General features: G+C 27.3%; 1 protein-coding gene across 6 annotated transcripts; it reads right to left on the bottom strand.

Annotated features, from left to right (window-relative positions):
- Positions 1 to 1,740: 1,740 nt before the first annotated feature.
- Positions 1,741 to 13,627, bottom strand: LOC111032491 (nicotinamide riboside kinase 1). 6 transcript variants are annotated; one of them, XM_022312857.1, is made up of 5 exons: positions 13,377 to 13,614; positions 10,049 to 10,281; positions 6,175 to 6,335; positions 5,884 to 6,107; positions 2,437 to 2,676 (listed from the first exon to the last, which is right to left on the bottom strand). In XM_022312857.1, exons 3-5 carry the CDS (start codon positions 6,257 to 6,259, stop codon positions 2,560 to 2,562), a joined length of 426 nt encoding a protein of 141 aa, XP_022168549.1. In that variant the 5' UTR covers positions 6,260 to 6,335; positions 10,049 to 10,281; positions 13,377 to 13,614; the 3' UTR covers positions 2,437 to 2,559. The 6 variants fall into 6 exon arrangements, with proteins under 6 accessions (XP_022168546.1, XP_022168547.1, XP_022168549.1 ...); XM_022312859.1 differs by lacking the exon at positions 10,049 to 10,281 and having other exon boundaries at positions 13,377 to 13,417; positions 13,475 to 13,614; XM_022312858.1 differs by lacking the exon at positions 10,049 to 10,281.
- Positions 13,628 to 14,750: the final 1,123 nt, after the last annotated feature.

Raw genomic sequence — 14,750 nt, 5'->3', positions numbered from 1 at the left:
TTTGAATAACAGCAAATACAAAAATTGTTCCAGGAGAAATCAAGTGAATATCCAATGTTGTAAAACATTCAATTTCAAACGCTCATAAAAATTTAATTTAACTTTCAAGTAATTTTTTTCCATAAAAGTAGAGCAACTTGTGAGAAATCTTGAATACATTTTCAAATCTTAGATTAAAAAAATAAAGATTTTATGAATTTCAAACTCAAAATATTTTTACTCATTTTTCTGATTTTTACGTATTTTGAAACTCAGGTGCTCATAAAAAATTACTATGGTTTTACTCTCAACTTTTTTTTAATTCCCATTAATAACAACTTACAAGGATCTTTTCAAGTTTTTGATCAAGCAAAAATTTTCTTTTAAGATGTTAATTTTAAAAAATCTAATAATAATTAAAATGTCCATATTATGCTTATTAATCAACATGTGTCAAAATATTTTGAAAATTGTATGTGGTAAAAAAACATTCTGTGGAAACATTCATTTCTTGTGTCTACGATTATTTGTTTTTGAATAACACCTAAAACCAAAATTGATATTGAAAACCAAGTTTGCTTAAAATTCCTGTTTTTCCTTGAAATGAGAGGGCTTTAAACTCTAATGATGTTGTGTCGTATAAATCAGACAGCATCAGCTGGATTTTGGGCTTGTATATTTTTCAAAACACCATTATTTTTAATATTGTTGTTGATATACAAACTATACTTACGCTGAGGTATATATTATTGTATGGTTTCGTGTTTAAAAGGGCTTCAAGACTTGAACCTTACCTGAAATATCTGACAAACTATACCTACTAGGTAGGAGAGGCCTTCAAAACCTTAAGCGTCAAAATATTGAACACAAAAATTGTTTCCGTCAAAACCTTGAACGTCTTTTTCCTTTTCTTTTAACTTTTAAAAGTTACAAGTTAACTAGAAAATAAAAGTAAATCAACTTAGTTAAAAACCTGTTACCTATTTCATATAAAATTAAAAATTATACATTTTTAAAGCTAACGAATAACATAGTAATTTAATAGATGTCTTAGAGTTTATATAAATGTATGGATTACAGTATTATTAATTGCTGTAAGTACTTCTATACATTAATAAACCAATGACGAAATCCAACAAAATATTTATTTTTTCATAATTCTTTACCTAGTAGTATACAACTCATGACAATACTTCATTATAATTACCAATTTGATACGTCCAAATTCCGATTATTATTTTTTTTTCTAAATTTTTTAATGGAATATATTTTTAAATCTGTGATTTTAGAGAAAAAAGAACTTAATGTGACACTAGCTCAAAAGTTACATCATAAGATGGAAAAAAAATTTACCTTTTTAAGTTAGAAGTTGCCTTAAAAAAAAAAGTAACTCGTTATGCAATTTAGTTAAATTAACTTAACTTTAACTTTTTAACTCAATAATGCCCGCCCATCCTTGAAAAAACCACCTTATCAAGGAGACCAGCACAATCATTTTGAACCTTTTAATAACGAATGTGCAATCAAACTTAATATTAATATTAAATAACCTGTGAGCAGCTCTACAGTTAAAGCCTGTTCATTAGATTAATAATTAATTGAATATTAATATTCTAATTGTTTATTTAACAAATTACAATTATGAAAAATAAAATAATTCTTAAGTGTATTGTGAACATTATCTTATTTAATATTTTTTGTAACATTCGAAATGTATAAACAATGTATAATTAAAAATAAACATTACATTTTAACTATAATATAACATATTATGAAATACAAACTGAAAAAAACTGATGGATAAATATACAAATTATTATTTTAAATTTAATACTAGTTGATTGATGTGATTTACAACAATAGAAGTATTAAAATCAATGCTGTCGGAACCATTTAAAAATATAACATCGGGTTTCTTTTTTTTTATCATTTCTAAATGATTTACATACTCAGGCCAAGCATACTTGTCGAAATACCCAGATGGTTCTGGAGGCAAATATGTTCTAGCTACACGTCTATCCCGACAATTTTTTTTATCCAAAACAATAAAAAATGTTAAATCTGCTAAATTAAAAATTCTAATATCATCCAGTAAAAGAATTCCTTCAAGCACTAAAATGTTAGAAGTTTGAGAATCAATTGTAGCCATCATTTTATCCATATCATAGGCACTTATTTTATCCCAAGCATGGTAATTAAGTTCTGGAATACTTTCCAAATGGTCTTCATAATTAGTATAGTAAAAATCATCTTGATGTAATATTGAAACATCATTAAATGTGTTTGTAAGACGGTTGGCGATAGTAGTCTTGCCCCCACATGTAACTCCTGCGATTACAATAACTAACTGTTTAGCCATAATTTAATAATTTATAGCAACACAAGTATAAATTATCAGACTAATTATAAACAATACACCAATTGAAACTGGCATCACCAGTGCATTATAAATGGATGGGAATAATTGATAAATAAATGATTCTGAATCAGCAAATGGTGGTATGAATAGCCAACAAGTAAAATAAGCAAATATAGTTAGCACTATGACTATGATAATTTTTCCTAGTGTAAAATCATCCATTAGTCTTGAAAATATTCACGCTCAAATTTCTCAAAATCTTCATCGGTAAATACGGTACTCTCTTCTTTTTTGGAATTTGGTACTTCAGATGAAAAATTGACTAATCGTTGCTTAATCTAAAATTCATAAAATAAATAAATCGTTACAAAAATTAACTATATAATTTACATACAAAATTAAAAGTATCAAATTGTAGATACAAGACTAGGTAACAGTCCAATACGTGACCAACACATGGCAGTCGACCAACCGATAAAGTTGTATAGACCTACAAGTTTCCTTATTGCAATTATTATCGTTAACTGGACATGTTTTTGTCGTACATTTTTCCAGACTTATTTGGAATAGAGTATAGTAATATTACTACTTTTATAGCCATATTATTAGAGATAAAGTTACATATTGTGTACAATCCTTAAAAGACTAATGTTTATTACTGGTCAATAATACCATAACATGTATAAAAGTTAAAGATAGTATTTAATGTAATGGTCAACTGGTAGATTACTTGAGAGATAATAAAAAAAAATAGATTCTGATTTTTGTACTGTAGAAAAATTATTGAAATGAAATAAAAACTGCAATGATAATTTATAGCGACCACATACTAATGGAGAGCATATTCAACATTAAATCTTCACAGATATATTCATCAAACGGATTAACTCTGACTTTGTCATTGAAAAACACAAAAACTCAAAGACTACTCAAAAACAGGAACACATACTTAACAAATTGGAGGATTGTAGAGAAATGTAAAATAAAAATACACTATTTAAAAAAAAAAGGAGTCTAATTTACTACATAGCACATAAACACAATCCAGAAACTAATTATAATGATTTCATAATACTTATAAATTTTGTTTGTTTAAAACACTCAGTTTTTCTAGTTTTAGGCAATTATATACAATTTGAAAATTGTATTTTATATTTTAGTTGCTACCTTAATTATAATACTTTTCAACTAATTTACTGCCTGATACATATTTAGGCAGAGGGGGGATGATATTGTGTATTATATCAACAAACAAAATTACTTTACTAGAAAAACTCTTACGCCTTATTGATGTGTCGAATTTCAATGATTTCTTTTATCTTATATGATATGAGAACCTTTTTCTGATCAAATTAAAACCCTAATTTTCATTTTACTTTAAAAAATAAATAGTGCTAGAAAAATAGGTTTGAAGAATAAAAAATCTGTGTATAACTCAATTTTATATTTTAGCTTCCATATCTAATTATAATTTTGAAAATCGAGCTTTAATCAGGCCCGCCAAATATTCTTTTTTTTAAAATAGATTAACAACCTGACTATTTTACAGTATTTCCTGTAAAACATGTTTTTTGGCACTCATTTGGCATGGGCTCTACGGACAAGTTTCTAATTCTATACACATCATTCAATTTGGCATTTAAAATTAATGTAATTTGAATTTGTAATAATTAGAAAATTTTATTTTATTTTATTATCGATCACGTTCTGAATATCTTTTAACAATGAAAGAAAATTCAAGAATTGTGATCGAGATTGGACTGCAAATGATTAGAATTTTGATAATTTAAATTTTCTTATTTTGTTTATACATTCTGACATTCTATGTTCTAATGATTGATATTCAAATTAGTTTCCAAGTTATAGAAATTATTAGTTATTACTAAGGCCAACAGTTATATACCCCAAAAATCTAAAAAATATGTATACAGTTATGCCCTAAAAATTACCAAAATATGCCCTTAAAATATGCTCTAAAAAAATTGTTATTATAAAAAAATGATTAAATGATTAATTTTTTTATGTATTATACAATTTATACTATATTACAATATTATTGCCAATGAATAATGATTCACAAAAATGTGTGATATTAAATAATATTAAAAATTAAAAAATTAAAATTAAAGTAATAATTACATTTTAATTTTTACCCGATGTTATTACATTGAACAATTAACAAATTTTTGTAACGTGAAAAGGAACGTTCTACATCAACGGATGTAATAGATGCGTATTTATAATGCAACAAATAGTTGTTGGTCAAATCTTCTGGGATGCCTTCTAACGTGAATACATCCCCAGAAAATACTTTAGAAATTTTCGTAAGAATATGAAAACCATTATTTTTTTTAAAAACATCTTCACATTTGTTGTTATTATCAGTGCCATTTGTACCACTAACTTCCTTTACAATGGTCGATTTAATAATGCACCGCACAAATATAAAGAACGACTGACGACTGTGATAGGTGCGATAAAATATAATATAATATTCATCTCTATGCGATACGGTTACCGATCTACGGACATATAATTGTTGACCCTAATAATTAGCGATTAAGATTAAATTACCTATTTTCATAAATGAGCTGAAATACCAATAATAAGGTATATGAGTGAAACAAATTAATATTTTGTGATTCCCGAGTTTTTAAGATCTTATATAAGCTCCAAAAATATACTAAATGCTAAAATATGCCCTAAAAATGCAAAAATATGCAAAATAAAATGTTGTGTACAGCATCGTTAGGTTAAAAAAAAAATGTTGGTATAAACTAGCTATTTTTTTGACCAACCAATAAAAATATGCAAATGCATATAAGTGTTGGCCCTAGTTATTACCTACCTACTTGAAGTTGAAAAATTTGATCAAATTATTAGTTGTTCAATATAATTTTTCTATTGACCACAGTAGTTTAAGTTAGATACTGAGACACCAAGTAATAAATGTATGTAATACTTACAAGTTGCAACATATTTAGAACAAAAGGGTTTTTTAATATATATATATATACATATATATTTTTTTTTATTAGCTTTTAGTAAAAAACTTAATATATATTTTAAGCTATAAAAAAACTAACTTCTACTTTAACTTAAGTTACTATATTCACCAAACTAACTTCTAACTTAGTTAATTTTATTATTCAAGTATCTTAACTTTAACTGATTGAAAAAAATTACTAACTTGCACAGCTTTTTAAAATGCACCAGCTCCATGCTTTTAAAAATTTAGCGTCTACACATCAATATTATACCTACCTATACAATTAATATAGGTACATTACACCATTAATTTTTAGTTATTACAACTCATTAGTCATTATGTACAATTTTTTTAAAATATATTGTTATTTGTAAAACCCTACTTTTTAAATTAAAATATAATGTTGGGTAACACAAATGAAATTTAAATAAAAATAATTTATTTAATGAGTAACTTAATGTTACAACTTTTCAAAAGTAATTTAGCAAACACTGTCAGTCAGGTAATTAAAATATTGTTTAATAACTTGCAATGTAAATACAAAAAATATACATACCAAGTTTGATGCAATGTTATTTACACAACTAGTCTTATCTAATTTATGTAATCGTTCTAAATTTAGCTGCACCAAATTCAATTCCTTTTCATTTTTTATTTGTTCTTTGATTTTAAGAACAGATTTTCCAGCATCAGATTTCATAAAATTTGGTACTTTAAATACACTTTTGGCACGCTGTGATTTACTTTTAGATTTACTTAAGCGACTGGAAGATTTGTTGGCTGCAAAGTCATGTAGTTTATTAGTTTCTTTCTCAAAATTAAAATAGAAAAATTTATTAAAAATTACCAGATTTTTTTTGAGTCGGTTTTTGATTTAAAAGTGGTTGTTCTTCAAATATCTGTAGAGCTTTTTTTAAAGTAGAATAAGACATATTAACTGGGTATGTGTTTCAGAATTTTAACATTGGTATCTTCAAAACATGAAACTACTTTTTTCTTTTTAATTCACTGTTAAGGTAGATAGCAAAAATTTCAGTTGAGTTATGTGATTTAAAAATATTATGATAACAATTTGAATACTCACGAGAACATTTACAAAAAAATCAGAATTGAATAAGAAAAATGTGACAAATGATAGCCATGTGTTCCTTAAATCTTAAGAGTTTGACTTGAGATTTAAGTTATAACATACTATATTGTTACTCTCTAACTTTAATAACCACCTAATAACTCTTACCTATTAAGAATACAATAACATTAGCTTGACCAGTCATGACTCATGACCCGTGGGTACTGGGTTGTCTGGGGAATCGGCATTCGGCGATCCAGTATCCACATGTAGAATATTATATTATTATGTGTATGATGGTAAAGTAATGTGGTATGGACCATGATAAAGAAGTCGAGTTGACGATTCCTAAAATGTTAGGTTAGGTGATAGCATAAAACGATAATGATAGTGTGAAATGTGAAATCATAGTTAATAAATGAACTTAGGTCAAAACGACACTTAAAAAACGACAAGGGTAAAAAACGACAAATGGGCTTATATTTTAGTAAAAAATTATAAAATCATAAATTATAAATATTTGAAGGCTGTATCATACAAGTATGTTAAAATATCAAATAATAAACATATTTTTCAGTCAATACCCATCAGCCTTCTACTTGCAACACGTGACAAACTCCTCGGGAAACTTCTAAAACTACTTTCTCAGATTGTTTTGGAAAACAAAATACTTGACCCCCAATTCGGTGTTCGATCCTACCAATCAGGCATAAACAGCTCAATTATAGGTAAGATTCACTCTACATCGAAAAAAACAAATTTTAAACAATAACTGAAAACCACTTGTCAAACTCGAACTGAATAAAATACTTTAGATAGCTATTGACAAAGGCTCGCCTAAAAATATTTACTAAAAATAAAAGAAAAACAATGTAACTCACGCCTTCGACTTCTTCACCTTATCCTTAAATCCAAACTCAGTCTCAAAAACAAAATGGAAAAATGCTCATTTATAAATAGATATTATACCTATAGGCTATGGCTCTCATTTAGTTATATAGTATCCAAATCTGAGCCGAAGCAAATCCGTTCAACATTAGCCCACTGAAGGCATTTTAGCCTTTAGGTGGTTATAGTTAACACGAATTATTTTATGCCCATGGTATGGCTCTGGCTAACTTTATACATATAATGGCTTACATATATCTCCACATTAAAAAACTGGTTAATAAAAACTATTGAGTTCACGCCTTATACCTATCATGTATATTTTGTATTTACACTAAATTATTAGTTATATACCCACCTACTGGCTACTAATGTATAATTATATAGACATTTTTATGTAACACGCTGTTAATCTTCATAATTAATATTGACGAATTGTAATTAAAATATTTTATTCCACAAATAAATAAATCACTATAGGTAGGTACCTAGTACACTTTTACTATAATATTATTATCAGTTTTTCTCTATTCCCATAATAAATTCTACGACGCTTTGTATATATATATTAGATATTGGTATATTTTAATACCCATATTTACTTTTTAAACTATAATCTTTGCAATTATTAGTAATTCTTAATAATAGGGAAAAAGATTTAAAATATTTTTAGAAGCTATGTAGGCATGTAGCCATGTAGTAATGTAGTATTGAATCATTGTCAACTGTAGTAAAATGTAGCATAAACACCATAAACCTAATATATACCTATATAGTTTTATGAATAGCCAGAATAGGTAAAGGTAACATCCACAGTTCACTTAATTTACTACATTATATAATATTATTTACTAGGTATATATTTATAATCGCAGTCCACAGACTTTTATTATTAATAATAACATTTTCCTTAACGCTTTCTGAAACCCCTCGCCGGAGGCTAAAAAGAATATGGTGTAGAGAGTAGAGACCTCTTAAAAAAAAATAAAAAAATAAAAATTGCACCTTACCTACTCTTATTAATAAATGTCGTGCCTTTCTTACTCACACCTTCCAAACTTTTCAATTTAAAGGGTTACCTCAGGCCCTAAGGCTTAGGGTGACTTCTTAATCAAGCTTATTCATGTATAACTCTTTTCACATATATTTATTGTGCTATACATTATAGATTGTACATTATCTCATACAAATTAAAAAAAAAAAAATAATAACATTTATATGATTGTCGATGTCTAAGTTTCAAAATAATTGTCAATGTAATAGGTACCTAGTATTCTAACAATCTGCAACTACTCACACTTCGTTGTAATAATATAGTTTAATTTAATGATAGTGAACTTATATTGTTCTGTGCTTATAGCTATTACTTATCAGTAATTATTAATATCATGATATAATGATACATTCAATAGACAATATTGTATATATATTATTTTTACGTAATACACATGACCTATCGGCTATCCTGTAATTTTCGAGATAAATATTATGTGAACTATTTACGATTAACGATTCAATTTTAACGTCGATGTTTAATAGCCAAGGATCACAGTAATTGCATCATTATAAGAGCAAATAAATTATTCAGATTAAACGGTCAAGAATTTTAAATGCATGTTAATTTATATTTTATCGATCATTTTCACTGTGAAGAATATTATTCTACAAACTTGTAGTCGATTCTAAAATTGTCGGTGTACCAAGTATCTCCAGGACCGTATTAAACCTCATAGAAAATATAGGCACTGTGCGTCGGGGCAATAGATGCTAGTCCGTTAGGGCCCATGAAAAGTTCAAAATATATTAAACTCTCCATATTTCTCCGCATTGTAGAGAAAGTGCCTAGGTCCCCAAAGTGATTTAATCATGGCCGTCTGTACTTATAGTAGTAGCCAAGTATACTCTTGTAAATTGCCTTTTTTGGAATGAATAGTTGTGAGCGAAGTAATGTCTTAGATAAGCCCCCCCCTCTCAGTAATTTCACCCTAAATTTCCAGTTACAAATGTATGACTTGTTCAATTTAATTTCAATGATAAATCATTGCAACTATTTACAACATGTTGTACAACTGTGAACTTTAAAATTTAAATGCTTAAAAAAAATTCGTGTCCATGTAGGTATAATGTGTGTCCATATTTTTTATCAACATTTTTAGAAAAAAGCTTTAAAAAATTGAAAATTATAAATGTTCACACCTAGCTCAAAAATCGTAAAAATATTAAGAGAAATAATATATGTAGGAAATTAGAAAATGATATTATAATTATAAACATTTGGTGAACATTTAAATTACCTAAATAGTTACGAGTTTTTGAAAAAACAAACAATTTTGTCGAGTACCTACTCGTTTTATATAAAAATTAAATTTTTTCTCTAATTTGGTGTTCCTGATTATTTTGAAAAAAAAATGTACATTTACATTTATAATGATGTTATTATATACAAATATAATATTGTATACATTTATCTGAGGTTTACTTCTTACTATCATATATTGAGTTTTTTATTTGGTGCACTTTATGTAGACATCAGTTTATATAGGTAGGTAATATAAGTAATATACTATCTACTATATAGCTGCGTGTTATTTTATGTACCCACAAGTGACAAGTTCACAAACTCTGCAGTAAGCATTATTCTGGACAGTGTACATCAATAATCAAAAATCTACTCAATATTCATTATGATTTATGAGAATGTAGCAGTTAAATGGGCTAACACTTAACATAATTACATAACGTATATAAATAACAACGTACTTACTCTCCACAGCTTATAAAATCTCCACAAACATATGTTAAACCCTCAATGAATGTTTACCTCCATACGTGGTTCATGAAAACACTGTATATGAGGTGATATACGTGTCCCTCCCTGAATCGTCACAACAACCACTATAATTGAAGCGTATATTTTTGATGTGTTGTATTGGTATGAGTTTTATGTATTGTACAATCAGAAGCAACTTATAATTTATATTGATTTCATCCCCGTTGCTGCAAAAGAGTGAACAACGACTGTACAATTTCAAAATCTGAATTAACTAACGCACAATACGAGTTGCAGACCACCTCACAGTACATATATATATAATATATTATATAAACGCTTTAAACTGATGAAACAAATATGGTATAATATCAATGTGACCTAGCGAATCATCAGTAAGTATTGTTCAAGTAAGTATACTCACACAGTTTATTATTATTATATAGTATTATAGTAGCCAGTAGGTATATCGTATATATTATATATATATAGTTATTATAGTTAATAAAGTGTGTAGGTTATGTGCGACTGTATGAGTCAAACAGATCAATTATAATTTATCATGTAGCCATGTAGGATTATGAAAGGAGTATGTAAAGAAGAATAACTAAGGAAGAAAGTTCAAATTTCGATTACAATACGCCAACATTTTCAGAACCACATTTTGCTTTAAAACATATAGGTCGTCATATAAAAAACAAAAGTTGGTATCGCCACAGAATAATCTTTAAATGTTGTGAAAAATCTAAGCACACGAAAATATCGTAATTAACTACATTTAAAAATTCCAAAAATCAGAATTTGAATGTATGTATAATTCAAGCATAAAAATGGGGCGAGCATGCTTAAAAAGTCACCCTGTAGATGTTTAGTTTTAATGCTTTATAGTGTTTACTCTATAAATTATAGTATCGCTAAAATAGTATAATACTATTGTAATCATTGGGATAATCTGTATGATGCCTATACTAAGATAGTATAAGATGTAATGACTGGAGAGTGTACTCATTTGAATTCCATCATGAAATAATGAAATATATTATTTTATAATCGATATTAAGGAAAAATAGGTATTTTAAGAGCAATGTGATCGATTTAAATTATATATTTTTAATGCTTAATATAATACTATAATAGTAATAGTAATAGTATAAAATGTAGGATGTCTCATAACCGGTATATATCTACTTATTTGCCTATATTTCCCACCACTATTAATGTTTTTAAAATATTGATTTGGAAAACTATTAAATATTCAAATAGATGTCTGCAATCTAAATTTTAGACGTGTGGTAGGACGCATGTAGTAGTTACTAGTTTACTACAAGTATAAAGCCTTTTTTAAGTCTATTTTTACCTAGGTGGGCAGTTATGGATGAACAAGCAACATTAAGAATTTTCACTCATACAAGCACTCAAGTCAGGTAAAAATCTGAACATTAAGTACAATAGTCAATAATCAGTAATCACTATTCAGTAGTGTCAGTAGGTTTATATTATTATTTATAGTTACATATATATATAGTTGCATACGCCCTTCCGTCCCCTCCATCGTATCCAACTGAGGCCTTTTTTTTATAATCAGCTGTTTTCTTTTATTTTCTTGTATAGGTATCAATGGTATCATAATTCATAGGTACTATGAATTATGATGATAGGTATACATAATGTAGCTGTTTCTCAATCATATAGAGTACAGTGGTGCAACAACCGGGGCTGGTGGCGATGCCTAGCATCGGGGCCCTAAGACTCAAAGGGGTCCCATCATACTCGTAACCTGGGAGCCGGTAGGGTGTTTTTAATGCTAAAGAATTAAATCAAATCTGTGATCATTTAACATTTTTATCATAGTTAATTTTGATACCGATGAAATTATTATAATCAATAATTAATACGCGAGGGCGCAGTGTGGTACGTGCAGACCGTGCAGTCCGCAAGTTAAACACTATACTATACTATATATGTATTATTTTATATTATTATATTATTTATATTGTATTATGTTTTATAGACTATAGTTCTACAGCCATTGCTCATTACTTAATATTCTGTATATTATTATGTACCTATAAATACTTAATACAACAATACTGTTAACATTCTGAGAATAACAGCCCAATGATGGTATCATACAGATTTGTGGCGGGCGGGGGTCAATATTTATTTCCGACTCCGATGCTCACCGTAAATATTATTATTAGATATCAAGATCCACTGGCCATTTAAAATATAAATAATAACTAATATAGTAATATGACAATTGTCAATTTATAAATGAAACGTCCATCGGTGATCGGTCTATAGTTTAATATGGTCTATGATACTTTTGACAATTCATAAATATACCGGTTTTCTTAAGGGCGACGGTCATATCCATATGAAGTTATTTTAAAATTCCATGTAAAATGAATTAGTATAATATTATGATATACATTGATTACGTCTGTTATAAACGTGAAGTACCGATTTTAGTCATTGTGCAATATCTGCCTTACGTCTTAAACCAAAGCAAGAAAAGTTAATATGCTTAGTTAAATAATTATATTTTAAATTTAAAATGTTTTTTTTTAAATTCTTTTTCAATAAATTTTGTAATTTCGTTATTAATTATTATTAAAATATAACCAGAAATAATTTACACAGTATTATTTCGCTTGTGTCAGCATTAAAAAAAAAATTATCTACAAATACTTAATTAATTATAGGGCCCCAGATTTACTTTGTCTTCAGGGCCCAATAAAGATCCTAGTTGCGCCACTGATAGAGTACCCATGTAAATTATAATATGGTATTATATATTTATATACCAAATACGAAAGTGCAAAAATGAATTTTATAAAATAGCCATGTTTAGCCATATAGGTAATGGGTATATAATTATATAAATATATAGTAGGGATCATATATTGATATTATATAAAGCTATGTTACCGGGGCAGGCAAATATTTATGTTTTAATTTTGTTTTTTTAAACTAAGAGTACTCGTGGGAGCGGAGGTGAGGAATACTAAATTGCATTATTATTTATAACTACATATATATAATAATTATACAGTATTAATACAGCAAAATAACTAAAATTATTAAAATTATTACTAAGTTATTCGTGGTTTTTATTTGCTTTCAGTTTAAAACTATTATATCTCGGCAATAATAAGTATATACGTGACAAAAGAAATTTCGATTTGTATAATAAGATAACTAATATGATTCTTGGTTTTAGTATGTAATTTCGTCAACATTTGAACTTAAAATATCCATAAAAAAATTGTGTTTATAATTTTTTTTAGATTTTATTTTGGTTAAAGAATTAACTACTTACGTGGAACCTTGTTTTATGTTTTCAATCCTTAGCTATAGAAGCTGAAAAAATTATACATTTTTAACTAAAAAATAATTTGTACATTTTCAATTTGATACATTTTGTCATTACTTGGTGATCCCAGCTACAGTCTTTACGTATAAAACACCATACGTACGCGTAGATTAGTTAGTAAATTATAATTTTTAGTACATTACACATTATATATTTATGTAATTATATTATAGTATAAAATTATGGTATGAGTTTATGACTATTATGATTTATGATACAATATAATTTTAAATTATAAGTATCTAAACGGCTATACACGTAAGTGTTTGAGATAAAATTATACGTACTTAACAGCCAACAGGAAACATTCGAGTCGAGTTTAAACTAATTTCAATCATATGTTTGTACCTATACACTATACAGAATAGGCTGTAGTAGTGTAGTATTATACTATATAAGTGTTATAATATTATGTGAAACGCAGCCAAGCAAGTCATATCGATATCAATACTCAAAAGTCATAAGTCATTATAATATTATTATTATAGTCATAGCAAATTACGCATTTACGCACACTTTTAAATAGGTACTTACTACTTAGTAGGTAGTTAGTTTTTATGGTTTTTAATCTTTTAACGCATGCGTATAGTATAACTTTTGTTTATAAGTAGGTAGGAATCATAGAGATATTAAGAATATGTCTTAATATTTCTATGGTAGGAATAAATTCAACATACGTGTTAGGTAGGTAATAGGTTATAGTAATAGTATCATAATATTTATAAAACAAACAATAATGATTGGACTAAAGTTACATTATATATTTTATAGGCTTATAGTTGTACCGACAGGCAACAGTTCGTATTTATTATTAATATTTATTTTTTATTTGACCAATAATTACTAGGAATAACATTTTATTTATTATTATTCATTCATTTTTACTATTATAAAATTATAAAATGTTGATCATCGGAATTAGGTACATATGTATCTTTTTCAGAAAAATAAAAACGTTAATAAAGTATTCATTAATCATGAACAGTTTCCAAAGTGTTAAAAATATAATGGGTACCTTAGTTTTCTAAACATGTAATTAATTTGATTATTTAATATTTACTCGTTATACTTTCAAAAATCACTATAATACAATTATAAGCTTTTGAAATATATAGTTACCGTAGTTTAGCATTGCTAAAAGCTAAAGTCCTAAAAGCAGTTATACTTTATAGTTTATACTTATAGTCCAAAGAGAAAACACGTTACGGGCTGACTAAAATCGAGTTTTCCGTGCATCGCCACACGACATCCTGCCAAGGGGGAACCAGTTCTGATAGGTGACGCGGGTGGATGTGCAGGTTAGGCGTGATCTCTCGCTGG

Source organism: Myzus persicae, unplaced genomic scaffold (genome assembly GCF_001856785.1).
Source record: "Myzus persicae strain clone G006 unplaced genomic scaffold, MPER_G0061.0, whole genome shotgun sequence".
NCBI lineage: Eukaryota > Metazoa > Arthropoda > Insecta > Hemiptera > Aphididae > Myzus > Myzus persicae.
This window is presented reverse-complemented; position numbering and strand designations above follow the sequence as displayed.

Excerpts from the sequence above, each read along its gene's own strand:
- LOC111032491 (XM_022312854.1), bottom strand. The coding sequence starts at position 2,338 with ATGGCTAAACAGTTAGTTATTGTAATCGCAGGAGTTACATGTGGGGGC.